At 33.4% G+C, this 13,469-nt stretch overlaps 1 protein-coding gene across 7 annotated transcripts; it reads left to right on the forward strand.

Annotated features, from left to right (window-relative positions):
• The first annotated feature begins 5,471 nt into the window (after window positions 1-5,471).
• On the forward strand, window positions 5,472-13,225 carry LOC132175582 (calcium-dependent protein kinase 1-like). Of its 7 annotated transcripts, XM_059587586.1 has the most exons (10): window positions 5,472-5,831; window positions 6,035-6,120; window positions 6,688-6,764; window positions 6,884-7,796; window positions 8,888-9,031; window positions 9,166-9,318; window positions 10,158-10,273; window positions 10,460-10,627; window positions 12,055-12,279; window positions 12,940-13,225. In XM_059587586.1, exons 4-10 carry the CDS (start codon window positions 7,016-7,018, stop codon window positions 13,060-13,062), a joined length of 1,710 nt encoding a protein of 569 aa, XP_059443569.1. In that variant the 5' UTR covers window positions 5,472-5,831; window positions 6,035-6,120; window positions 6,688-6,764; window positions 6,884-7,015; the 3' UTR covers window positions 13,063-13,225. The 7 variants fall into 7 exon arrangements, with proteins under 7 accessions (XP_059443569.1, XP_059443560.1, XP_059443546.1 ...); XM_059587577.1 differs by lacking the exon at window positions 6,035-6,120 and having other exon boundaries at window positions 6,632-6,764; XM_059587563.1 differs by lacking the exon at window positions 6,035-6,120.
• Window positions 13,226-13,469: the final 244 nt, after the last annotated feature.

Below are 13,469 nucleotides of genomic sequence, written 5' to 3' on the forward strand. Positions count from 1 at the left end.
GACTTGAGTTTTAGAAAGTCCATTTCGCTTGTCATGTCCATACCTCAGGAAGACGTGTTCGGACAGAAGTTTCAAAAAGTCCATTTCGCTTGGCCCGTTCGGACCTCAAGAAGAAGTGTCCAAACAGAGGTTCCAAAAAGTCTATTTCGCTTGTCATGTCCAGACCTCAAGAAGATGTGTTCGGACAGAGGTTCCAGAGAGTCCATTTCGCTTGGCCCGTCCAGACATCTAGGATTTTAAAAGGAGCACATTGAACTCATAGGGCTCAAAGGGGCGCCAATTTACTTCTCTCCAATGATCCATATTAAGAACACGTTCATGAATAACTTTCTAGATAGTCTCTTTGAAAACTTCCCAAAACTTCCCATCCTTGAGACTTCCAACAATGTAGTAGTAGGATATTGCTAGGCATAACCTAGGAGACTCCAAATAAGTTTAGAACCAAGTGCCAAGATTCTTTAATGAACTCACTATGAATGAGAAGGTGATGCATGGTCTCCTTTCTTTTTTCTTTTTTTAACAAAAAAACACCAATTTACATGAGTAAATTGTATTACCCCATTATAAATTAGGATTCAGAATACCTTAAATAACTGCAACCAATTATACACTCGTAACTACAGTCATTTTAGAACAACCATATTCACACATTTCAATTGCTTTATTTTGGAGTAAACGGTTCAAGAGTTACTCTCTTTGTTACTCCACACCTTAATGCTGTAAATTTTAAGGACAAGTCGACTGTTAACGCCACTCGATATTATATAAAAAAAAATGTTAAATACTATATTTTTATCCCACATACCATACTCTTTGTTCTTGGTTTGATTAAGTCACTGCAGAATGTTGTTTATGATTTTTATGATAATGCGAATATCGCATATAATTTGGGATTTGGGAAGGTAGTGGGTTTGAGTAATGTATGTTTGGCGTCCGAGGAGAAGAAGTAGTATTTATAAGAGCAACTAAGAGGCACGTTGCTCAATCGTTAACATTTACAATATAATATGGTGTTGGGCCCTCTCCCATCTAGAAAAAGAAGATGAGAGAGTTAGTCTTAAGTTCATGCCAGCAATGTGACGGTGCTTCATATTAAACAAGTAGAAGGTGGTGTACTAAAAGATTCATGTATCTTACTATCCATAATATAATATACTTTAAAAAATAAAAAATAAATCAATTTAGATGAAACAAATTCATGGCTCCTAGTCCTAAACACCTGTGTACTGTACAGCTTCAAGACTTCAATATAATTTATTTTTTTTGAAGCACCGAAATCCAATGGGCCAATCCTATTAAAGCTTCTGGAACCGAATCACTGACAATCACGTGTACGAGGTAAGTCATTTTCAACCCAAAAAGGTAAACTTTCCTAACAATTCTTATCGGTAGTGTTTGCCAAGAGGCTACCGCCGAGGGCCGGTATTGTAGTGTTTTTGTAAGAATACGTGTATATGATTGGTTTCAGTGAAAATGTTTTGTGGAGAAAAGTAAAAATATATATTTTATATGAAAAAATATAAAAAAATTTATTTTGTAGTGATTTTTTTATTTAAATAATAATAAAAAAAAATGATTGATGTTGTATAAAAAATAAAAATGTTAAAATTAATTTTGAGGTGAATGTATTTTTTTTTTGGGATTGAGGAAGAGGTCATGTACAGTACCGGTCTGGGCCATTGGCAAACACTTCCATTATTATTGTTATTATCCTGAGCTTGGAATGTTTTTATTATTGAAAAAAAATATGAAATTAATTCATATAGTTTATTTAATTTGCAATTAACTCTCTAATATTAAAATGAACTCAAAAATCTATACGGTATACCAAAAAAATAATTTAATTCTTATAGTCAAATTGCATTCACGGACTTAACATATTTTGATAACATGAAACATTCTAGATAATAAAATTGTGGTACGTTACTGATACTTGTTCGATTTAAGTCAGTATCATACTAATAAAATCTGTCAAATTAGTGAACAAAATTTAAATATACAGATTAAATTATTTTTTTAACATATTTCAAGGATTTTTAAATTCATTTTAATACTACCGATAACTAATCATAAATGAGACTAATTTTACAATTTTTTTTTCCCTTTCAAGCTTTCACCGTCGTGCAGACAAGCAAACAGTCGTACACGACACGGCATGCGAAAGACAACATAAATAACGGACAAGACATGTTCATTAAAAAAGTCAAAACATTTTCACATAATTTATCCCAAAATCATATATCATATATTATCAAAAGCCGGCATCAGCCGGCGCAGATTGCGTTGTCCAGGATTTCATAAAAGTTATCTAAAACCGCGTGATGACACGCATATTTTGTTTCCACTAATCATAATCACAATAATAGGACGATGTTTGATGTACATAAAAAATGTTTTGGAATACTCTTCTTTTTTCTTTTTCTTTTAATTAATGAGAAAAGTAATTAATCCCTTTTAAGATAAGTAAAAAGTGACAAATTAGTTTATATGGTTAGAAAAGTTGACAGAATCAATAATGTGTCATATCAGCATGAATTAAGCCGAGGGAGGTTTCATCTCCTTATTTTATTATTATTATTATCTTTTATTTAGGGTAGCCGAACTATCCCTCAATATTCATGAGCTGGTTTGGCTACACCCGAATATTATTAGAGAAATGGCTGAACCATTCTCATCTGGCACGTTAACAGATTATTTAATTTGTTTCATATACTCCTTCCAAAAAAAAAAAAAATTGTTTCATATACATGGATTGTTGAATAAATTGATTTATTTACGGCCCTAATCACCCCAAAGCTCACATGGTGGCGTGATCCCTCCAATAAAATAATGCTATACGTATAACTTGTTATCTCTTTGGATTTGTTTATCTCTCTAATTATTATCTTTTTATATCAATCTTTTGAGTAATATACTATAAGTATGACTTTGTATCCTTTCAAACAAGTTTGTTTATCTTGGAAACTAATTTGTTTTTTGTTTCTAGACCATAAATTTCAAAATTTAATATTAGGAATGTTTTTAGTGCTTGAAATTTGTAAAGAGTTTGGATTTTTTTTTTTTTATTAAAAAAAACAAGGTAAAACTTTGAATCTTTTCACATAGCTAAATCTTAATAAAATTGAAACTTAATGTTGTTGCCCTTTTCTAATGTCGAATATATGTTGCCTTTTTCCTGTGTTTTAAGTGTATACAATTTATACAATAGCTTTTCTTTGGAATGAGAATGCTCTTGATTGTGATGTGCAGTTTATGTAATCCATTTTCTTTTATTTTAATTATTAACAAACTTTCTTTTCGTAATTTTTTTTTATAAAAAAAATAAGAAATCTATTTTCATTTGATAAAATTATTCAATTTTTTTTTTCAATATAGATCTTCATTATGATGACAAGTTCAAAGGAATGTAAAAGAAAATGGGAAATGTTAGGTGTTCTTGTAGTGTTCTTCTGGTGTCCTTCTAACTGTGATGTGGCTTTTAAAATTATCATTGAATTTAAAATTATCATTATTGACTTTTAATTTATTGGTGATTTTAAAAGCCACATCACAATTGATGCTTAGATTTAACCCATATGTCCAATAAAAGTTTCTTACATATAACTATCCAATTATTTAGTCACAATCTCATGTCCAATTAATAATAAATTCAAGTTTTTTAGATGACTTTGATGCTTAGATTTAACCTATTTGTTCAAGACAAACAAATATTCCGTGATTTGTTCAATTTGGCCATATCAAATCAATTTGCATCGTCATGACTCATGAGTTTATGGCATTTAGTGTGGCAACATTGAATAAGTTTTTTCACAAAAGGATGACCCTTAAGGCTAAAAACACATTTTTATTTCATTACCATTTCAAGACGTGATAGTGTCAATTAACCTATTAAAAAAGGAAGAAGAAAAAATTAATATATTTTTCTTAAATTATTATTCAATTGACAATGTTTTTTCAAACTACTAAAAAATTGACAATGTCTCATCCCAAGGCCAGCAAAAAGACAAAAAAATGACTACAATTTTTTTTGTCAAAAAAACAAAAATACCCTTATAAATTCGAGAAAAAAAAACACACAAAAAATTATTATTATTTTTTTAATTTCCACTCCCTTTTTTCATTTTTAGTTTTAATTTTATTTTTTTTTATTAATGGTATTTTTCGTCATTAAGAGGGACTAAGAGAGACATTGACAATTTTTTGTAGTTTGGACGAGATTGTCAATTTTTTTTATTTTTTTATTTTTCAATGAGATTCAAATATCATTAATAAGAAGAAACTTGTACAGCAAGAACAATCTCTCTTACACAAGTTGGAAACATGAGATATTGTCAATTTGATGGTAATTTGATGTAAGTATGTGGACATTTTCCAAAAAAAAATTAAACACTGCTACGTCAGTAGGTTAAATAGTGGTGGTACAAAAAGTGTAGTTTTTAACATTACCTTAACCTATTATTTTGATGGCACAAAAGAATAACCTATTAAATCGAGTTTAACCCATTAAATTATGAATTGGCATCTCTTGTACGTTCAATGAGATAGAGCATATTGTATCATAAATACGAGCAACTATTCTCTCTATTTCACTTCAAATGAAATGTTGTCAAGATTTTTATTTTATTGTATTTAAAGGTATATATATATATATATATGATGTTAAGTGGTTTAAACTTTTTAAATGATGTGACAACTTATTCACCATTTAATAAAATAAAATTTTAATTATAAAATAATTATTCTCAATTTCAAGTGAAATTTAGAGAATCATTTTCCCATAAATACTAATGGTCCCACACAATCAAATTATTGTATAGGTATTCATTTATTATACTTAACAAAGCAGCTTATTATGAGATCATTCGATGAAATAATTGGGATTCCTTACAATCACTTCCAAATGGGTGGTCGATCTCCCCAAAAATAGAATAGGGTGGCCGGACCATCCCTAAAATAGTGTGGTTGGACATTGTGATAAAGTGATCTCTTTGCTTAGGAAAAAGAAAAAATAATATCGCTAATAATTAATTGGAAAAAAAAATGCAACACAGTAAAATATCATTTATCAAAAAAAAAAAAATCAGCTGGCATCTCAAGAGTAATGCTAGAAATAAGACTTTTGTCCAATTTTTATTCTCATAAATAATATAACTTTTAAAATTACCCGTGAATCAAAATTCAATAATTGAAAAATCCCACTTCAACATCATCGAGATTCTTTAGATATGAAATCTTGAGAGAGAGTTATTTAATTACAAAAATATTAAATCATAAAATCTAGGAATTAAAAACTGGTAAGAAATTAACAAAGAAAAAGAACAAGTCAATATAGCAATTAAACCGTCCTTACCCAAACACCCAAGGACAGATCCTGTAATTTTAGAGGTCCAGATTAACCTCCAGAATTTTTAATTCAAACGACACCGTACAAGAAGTAAAAAAACGTCAAGTCAATTACGCCGTCTCTTCTCTTCTTTTCTTTCTCTTCTCTTCTCTACTCTTCCGGGCAGCACAGGAAAGTTGAGTTAACTCGACAACTCGAAGCTCTCTACGGAGAAACCAGCAAACCAAGAGGGCTTTCAATCTCAAAAGCATTGTGATAGCTTAGCTTACTACGAAATCTCTTCCTCCGACGACAACGATCTTAGCACCGTGGAGGCGCCGGCACCGGCACCGGAGAATGATTCCATAGAGAAGATCAGGAGGAGGAGAAGAGGTGAAAGAAGCTGGAAGGAAGGCGAAGATTAACCCAGTGGCGTAGTTGATCAAGACCAGGCCAAAACACGATCCAGCGAGAATGAACGAACTGTGAAGTGAAGATTAACACCACTGTAAGTATATATGTATACGTCAAAATTCTTGATTTGTTTGCTATTTGGTGATTCTGTCATATGGGTTCTGCGTGTTAGTCGAAAGCTTGATGAGATTTGGAAGAAAAACTATCACTCAGATTTAGGAAAAATTTTGGTTTGATTATGAGGAAGCCAAAACAAAATTTACCAAGTTGTTTTTCTTCGTTCCTGTGCTGCCCCAGAAGAGAAGAGAAGATAAGAGACGGCGTAATTGAGTTAACGTTTCTTTACCTCCTGCACGATGTCGTTTGAATTAAAAATTCTAGAGGTTAGTTAATCTGGACCTCTAAAATTACAGCAGTTCTTTTTCTTCAATCCTGGCCGTTCATAAAATTACAGGATTCACCCTCCCCCCATAATACAATCAACCGAAAAGCCCGGGGAATGGGAATAATGTCTTACCAAACGCGTTTACTTCCACACCGGTTTGAATATAATACGTCTTCAACTGAAAGAAAGGCAGTGGAAACAAAGCCAAAGACTTGCACACAGAGACACCCACAAAAAGCGGCCATGTTTTTTTTCTTCTACAATATTCATTTGGGAGACCTGGTAAACATGAGGTCCATTCTTGAACTTCATTTTACACCAGCCCTTTTCTTTGTTTATCTTTTCCTTGGATTTTAGTCGCTTGGGTAGCTCTGATTTTTGTTGGAACTGTTCAATTTTGATGAGCTTTGAGTTTGTGTAGACTTTTTCTTAGTTTGTGTATTTGTTTACTGGTTCAGAGATCCAATAGTTTAAAGGGTCTTTTGTCTTTGTTATTGTGCTATTGCTAGATTTCATCTTCGATCGAGAAAGGTTTCAACCTCTTTATTTGTTTGTATTTTGTCAGACTGATCTCACTTATTATCATCTCTGAATTTATGTAAATCAGCAACTGTTAGAGACAGAAAGGATTCTCCAAATTTGGTGAGAACTGCTTTTTATTTGTTGATTTTGTCTCTTTTGGTAACGATTCATAGTTCATATTAAATGCCATAGTTCAAGATTTGACTTTCTTATCTGCCAAAATTTGGCGTATGTAATAGGTTGGTTTGACTTCAATATATCACTCAGCTCGTGAAGATCAGATCTACTATGCTTTGTGTCAATACATTCAGTAGGATTAGATCTTGGTGTTGAAAGTAGAGGAAGTGTAGAAAGAATCAGTTTAGGACTCTATGGGGAATACTTGTGTTGGACCAAGCATTACTAAGAATGGTTTCTTCCAAACGTTTTCTGCCGCAATGTGGCGTTCACGGACGCCCGATGACTCAGTTTCTCCTCATACTAATGGAGAAACAGTTGATGAACCTGAATCGCCTTTGCCGGTCCAAAATAAACCGCCAGAACAAGTGAAAATGTCGCAACCGGAAACTAAACCGGAACCGGAGCATCCCAAAAAAGCCAAGAAGAACCCTTATATGAAGAGGGTGGCTAGTGCAGGGCTTCGGGCTGAGGTGTTAAAAACGAAAACTGGTAATCTCAAGGAATTCTTCAGTTTGGGGAAGAAACTAGGACAAGGGCAATTCGGGACAACATTCCTATGTGTGGAGAAGGCAACAGGGAAAGAGTATGCCTGCAAATGTATTGCAAAGAGGAAGCTGTTAACAGATGAGGATGTTGAGGATGTGAGAAGGGAAATTCAGATAATGCACCATTTGAAGGGGCATCCAAATGTTATATCTATTAAAGGGGCTTATGAAGATGCGGTGGCAGTTCATGTTGTGATGGAGCTATGTGCAGGTGGTGAGCTTTTTGATAGGATTATTGAGCGTGGACATTATACAGAAAGAAAGGCAGCTGAGCTTACGAGGACTATAGTTGGAGTTGTAGAAGCTTGTCATTCGTTGGGAGTGATGCATCGAGACCTTAAGCCTGAGAATTTTCTTTTTGTCAATAATCAGGAGGATTCACTTCTCACAACTATTGACTTTGGGTTATCGATATTCTTCAAGCCAGGTATATGAAGATTGGTGTTGAACTTTTGGAAATTATTTGAATTGCTATTCTGATATCTTCTAAAATTGATAGTTGGGTAAGATTTCACAAGTTGATTACGTGATAAGTAACATGTTGTGCTAATTGCTACCTGCTTTCTGTGTAAATTATAAAACACTATGCTAGAAATTCTCATCTCCTAAATAGAGTGATTGCTCATTGAATGTCTGTAAATCATTTTAAATTGTCCGTTCGTGTACTCACCGATACTCCCAGATCCTTTTAACTGGACACTTGGTCTTCTTTATGCAATGTATGGATTTGGTTTGAATTTTCGCTAACGACTTGGTCAAAGTTAAAATTTAGGTGCAATCAGATTTACATTATACCTATTAAATCAGTGGAATATGAACTTACAGATGATGGAATTTATGGTCACTGAAAGTACTGATTATGATTATTTGCACCTAAATAAAAAAATAATAATGAAAATGCCTTTAGAAGTTATTGAACTTTTTTACTTATAAAAAAAAAAAAGAAGTTATTGGACTTTTTTCTTTATGTAGGATTTCAGAAATGTTATATATGTATATTCAACATAGGTAGCAATGGTGGAACCAAGGCATATCACAAAGGGAAAGGCTTATGCCAATATGTGGTTGCCAGTTCAAGAAACCTGTTCCTGGTCCATTGAACTATCACACCACTTGTCAGCCTAGAAAAGACAGCTACTGATAGAAGGCTCTCAGCATAATAGTGAACTCCTATATTTTGTTAGATTCTTGATCTTTGGAATGCCAAAGGTCATTTTTACCTTCCATTCTCATTTCTGTGATTTGCAAGAATATTATGAACTTGTCAACTATTATCTTCAAAGTTCCAAGTTTGTTAAAAATATTGTGATGTGATGATACGTTTTACTTGAGGTATAAGCATGTTTTTTTTTTTTTTTTTGGTAAATTGTTGTTTAATTTGTGGTAGTGTGTAGCTGCTGATTAGCTCCATGGTTTCACCGCTCTTTACTTTGCTTCGTCATGACTTCATAGAACTAGAAGCAATGGATTTGATTTCCTAATTTCTTATAAGAAATCAGTGGTTCTTTTCCCTTCCAGGAGAAAAATTTAGAGATGTGGTCGGCAGTCCATATTATGTTGCACCAGAAGTTCTGAAAAAGCATTATGGTCCAGAAGCAGATGTTTGGAGTGCTGGAGTGATTGTTTACATTCTATTAAGTGGAGTGCCTCCATTTTGGGCTGGTAAGAAGTTGGGAATCTTCTAGTTCTTGATATTTTACTATATAGCATTTGGGTATCTCTAATATATGTTCCATTTTTTGCTTACTTTTTCCATTTTCCTTACTTTCATTTCCATCCTTGTAATTATTATGTAGAAACCGAGCAAGGGATATTTGAACAGGTCCTGAGTGGTGATCTTGACTTCTCATCTGACCCATGGCCTACTATCTCTGAAAGTGCAAAAGATTTAGTGACGAGAATGCTTGTTCGAGATCCTCGAAGGCGGCTAACTGCATACGAAGTTTTGTGTGAGTCCTCCATTGTTTTGTTTTTTGTTCAATTAATTCAGACATGTGGGAATTATTTGGTTCATAGCTAGGGAATTGGGTTGAGTAGAACCTTTTTCCAATGGAATACATATGCACCATGGAGTCTCTGAATTCACCTTGAATAGTTTCATTTTGGAGCTTTCAGGGTCACAATTTTGTTCCTTTTTGCACCAAACAAACCTAGAAATCTACCCCTTTTCTTGGACTGTCAATGATGTACTCTGAACTTTAGCCATGGAAGTATTGAACTAGAACAACGACAAATGCAGTTCAAATGGTTCAATTATTATTCTTTAATGTTTTCTTTTAAGGTTTTTCTTGTGAGCCCTGATGAATGTATATCAATATTACATTGAAAGAAAATGAGAGTTCTTCAATCTCATAGTAATGTTAGTTTCTGCATTTTGAATGAAAGAATGGTGAAGAGAGGAAGATTTGTCATTCTAGGTGAGATCTCTTTCTCAGTCTTGATGGAGACCACTACTGGTGTATTTTTACGGTCTTGTAACCTCCATTTTGGATCATTAAATTGCTGAAACCTTGAAGAGTTCTGAAGTCATTGAACCCAGGTTTGCCATTATCCACAGCATCAATAGTAATTTCATATGCAATTGGATACAAAGGATCTTGTCCTAATTTTTTTATTTTTGTCCCTTTTGAAATTTCAAAAATCTTTAGAATGACCAGATCATCTGCTTCTGCTGTTTGTCTTAAATCATTGTCATTATGAATGTATACATAAATACTACAGTATTTATGCAAGGTTTCAGGCTGGGGTTTTCTTTTCATAGCTAATCTATAGTTTAATTTCCTTTCAGGTCATCCCTGGGTTCAAGTTGATGGAGTTGCTCCTGACAAGCCTCTTGATTCTGCAGTTTTAAGTCGCTTGAAGCAATTTTCTGCTATGAACAAGCTCAAGAAAATGGCTCTTAGAGTAAGCATCTGTGTGAAAGCTGAAGGCTATTGACTACAGGATCACTGAAATCTCTGTAGTTAGAGTTGCTACATTAAATTGTGTATTCAGATACAAATTTAGTTTGTAGTTCAGACTTAAAAAATGTTTGGATTTTCGGTTAGATAGAATGACTCATCTTTTTATCAATCTCTTTGTTCTTTGCAGGTCATTGCAGAGAGCTTATCTGAAGAAGAGATAGCTGGCCTAAAAGAAATGTTCAAGATGATAGACACAGACGGTAGTGGTCAAATAAGTTTTGAAGAACTTAAGGCTGGTTTGCAAAGAGTAGGAGCTAATCTTAAGGAGTCTGAAATTTATGATTTGATGCAAGCAGTAAGTGTTTAAGAGTGAATTTAGATGCAAAGTGCTTCAAAAGGTTTGAAATTTTTGCTAAATGATTCAAAAGGTTTCACTTGAACAACTACTTATCAAAAAATAAAAAGGTTTCACTTAATTGATATTACGGTAGTAGTACGAAAAAGAAGAAAAATGGTTTCTGAATATCAAACACTAGCAGAGTGGTAATGCATGTATATGAAGAAAAATGAGAGAGAGAGAGAGAGAGAGAGTCCCAATTGCAAGACTATATTATTGATAATCTGAAATCCAGAAAAAAAAAAAAGATCAAACTGTATAATTTTTTTTAATTCTTTCCTACAAAAAACAATATTTAGCTATCACTCTCTATCACAATTTAATTTATATGTGTACAAGTTAGTAACAGTAAATTTAGCACATCTTTAAAGCTACTTATTTAAGTATGTGTTACTTTCAATTAAGGGACTCATGCTTGTTTTGTTCTATGTTGATTTTCCCGGAACTTTTTATATCCTGTACAAAGAATGCTTGTATTCGGGCAATGGTGTTCGTGTTGAAAATATTAGAAATTTTAATTGGGAGAGAAGACTATAAAAAGGGTCCAATCAAGATGTAGGTAATTTAATTGTCGATCATCAGAATAATTGCACACAGAAATGCTGTATGTTGTTTGGCTGGTCAACAATTCCATGAGATGTATTTGGAGATCTAGAGTGTGTTATTTAGTGGGCCCCTGCAGGTAGAGAGATTGACAGGAGGTTATGAATTAATGGCTTCAAGCCTCAAAAGAATCATGTTTTTAGAAGAACCAATCTTCTTCAATATAATAATATATTTGTTATTTTTCTGCCGTTGTTGTCATTAGGTCAATAAATTTCGAGTACAAAATCTTGAAATTCTCATTATTTATTTTTGTTTATGTTTTTGTTTTGGGACTAAAGGAGCTCCTGATGTGCTACAGGAAAGGGTGGAAGACATTAAGAAATGTTTTTTCTTTCTATATTTCTGACTAACATGATATATAGTGTTATGAATAGGAAATTCAAGTGATTCTCTCTTCCTAATGATATATTAATTTGGATAAGCGGGGTTTAGCGGAGGGTTTGATTGGGATGAGGATTATTACTTTGAGGTGTATAAATTTTCTTTTTTTTTCTATTATTTTGAGGTATATGGGAACATTAATACACTATGTTCTATCCTTATAAAACATGAAATGACTTTAACTGCTTTCTGAGAAAGCTCACTTGAGAAACCTCCCTAGTATCATTAACTGCTTTCTGAGAGAGCTCACTTGAGAAACCTCCCTAGTATCATTGCACCAAGCTGTTGACAAGAATATGAAAACAGGTTATAATGTTTCTGGGATCTGGTTTGCTGCAATAAGACTATGAAATAATGATGCATTATATTTTTAATTCGCTTACATTATTGAATTGCAGGCAGATGTAGATAACAGTGGAACCATTGATTATGGTGAGTTCGTTGCTGCAACATTGCATCTGAACAAAGTTGAGAGAGAAGATCATCTATTTGCAGCTTTTAACTACTTTGATAAGGATGGAAGTGGTTATATTACTCCTGATGAGCTTCAGAGAGCTTGTGAGGAGTTTGGCATAGAAGATGTTCGCCTGGAAGAAATGATCCAAGAAGTTGATCAGGACAACGTGAGTACTTTCTTTTATTTATTTTTTTTATGACGGGAAATCTCGACAAGGTAGGGCTCTTCGGACCCACCCCTGCAGAGTAAACTTTGGACCCGTGCACCACACCCCCAGAAGTTTCCCTAATACTTTCTTTTATCATACTTCCACATTTATACTACGGGAAGGGATTGAAAGACAAATCTCTCTTGCTTTTTCTGAATATGTAGTTCAGATCAAATATATGCAGACAACTGTTTATAGACTTTGCCTAAATGAAGCATGGCCTAGTTTGCTTAGCTTAACAACAATTTGACTCAGAACAAGGCTTCCTCCATAACCCAACTTTCTTCTCCATTTTAAACTTGTGAGACCTTGGCAACTCTTCTACAACCTGATTTGGGTCTTACTAGGTTAAGCTCTGGTCTACTCAAGAGAACTCAAAAATTATTTTAAGTTGGATTTGACTTATGGTTTTTCTGATGAAAATTAATCCCAGTTTTAAAAGCTAAGGCCATCTTACCATGGTGATTAGGCATTTTGAGTGGTGGGTAAGGTTGAGATATGGTTCTTATTGTTGACCTCTCTAAATAATAAAGTTTCACAAATTCCTCTATTCAGTAACTTTCTTATGCATTTCATGTATAATGGCCTAATGATTGTTTGTGTCAAACAATTTTGCAGGATGGACGCATAGATTACAATGAGTTTGTGGCCATGATGCAAAAAGGAAATGCTCCGGTTGCCGGTAAGATGGGCCTAGATAATAGTTTTAGCATCAGTCTTAGAGAAGCTCTAAGACTGTAGTCACATAGACAGCGGTGAGACTCTTGATTCTTTCTTCTTTGTTAAAACCTTTTGTGGGATCAAAGAATGTATAGTAGGCGCACAGGTGCTCATCTAAGTAAAATTTTTGAATTTATTCAGAATTTCATGTGCTATGAGTTTTGCAACTATAATTAGCCTTTTTAATTGTGTTGCATTCTGTGGAGGAAAAGAAAAGAAAAGAAAAAAAACTTGTATGGTCCTCTGGAATTTTTATTTTTATTTTTTGGTGTTATCTCTTTTCCTATAATGTTCAAAATCAGATGTATGCCAAAAACATTTGGATATTCTTGGAAGTACAACAATTTGTTGCTGTTTTAATTTGTAAGCTATACATGCACCCAGTGGGTTTTTATTTTCTTACCTCATACTTCAAACTATTCCTTTGA

This window comes from Corylus avellana, chromosome ca1, assembly GCF_901000735.1.
Source record: "Corylus avellana chromosome ca1, CavTom2PMs-1.0".
Classification (NCBI taxonomy): domain Eukaryota; kingdom Viridiplantae; phylum Streptophyta; class Magnoliopsida; order Fagales; family Betulaceae; genus Corylus; species Corylus avellana.

What these genes read in the sequence shown, in the direction of transcription:
- LOC132175582 (XM_059587586.1), top strand. Translation starts at nt 7,016, where the DNA reads ATGGGGAATACTTGTGTTGGACCAAGCATTACTAAGAATGGTTTCTTC. An exon ending in TTTATGATTTGATGCAAGCA is followed by an intron (nt 10,628 to 12,054) that starts GTAAGTGTTTAA and finishes ATTGAATTGCAG; the next exon opens with GCAGATGTAGATAACAGTGG. An exon ending in AAGAAGTTGATCAGGACAAC is followed by an intron (nt 12,280 to 12,939) that starts GTGAGTACTTTC and finishes ACAATTTTGCAG; the next exon opens with GATGGACGCATAGATTACAA.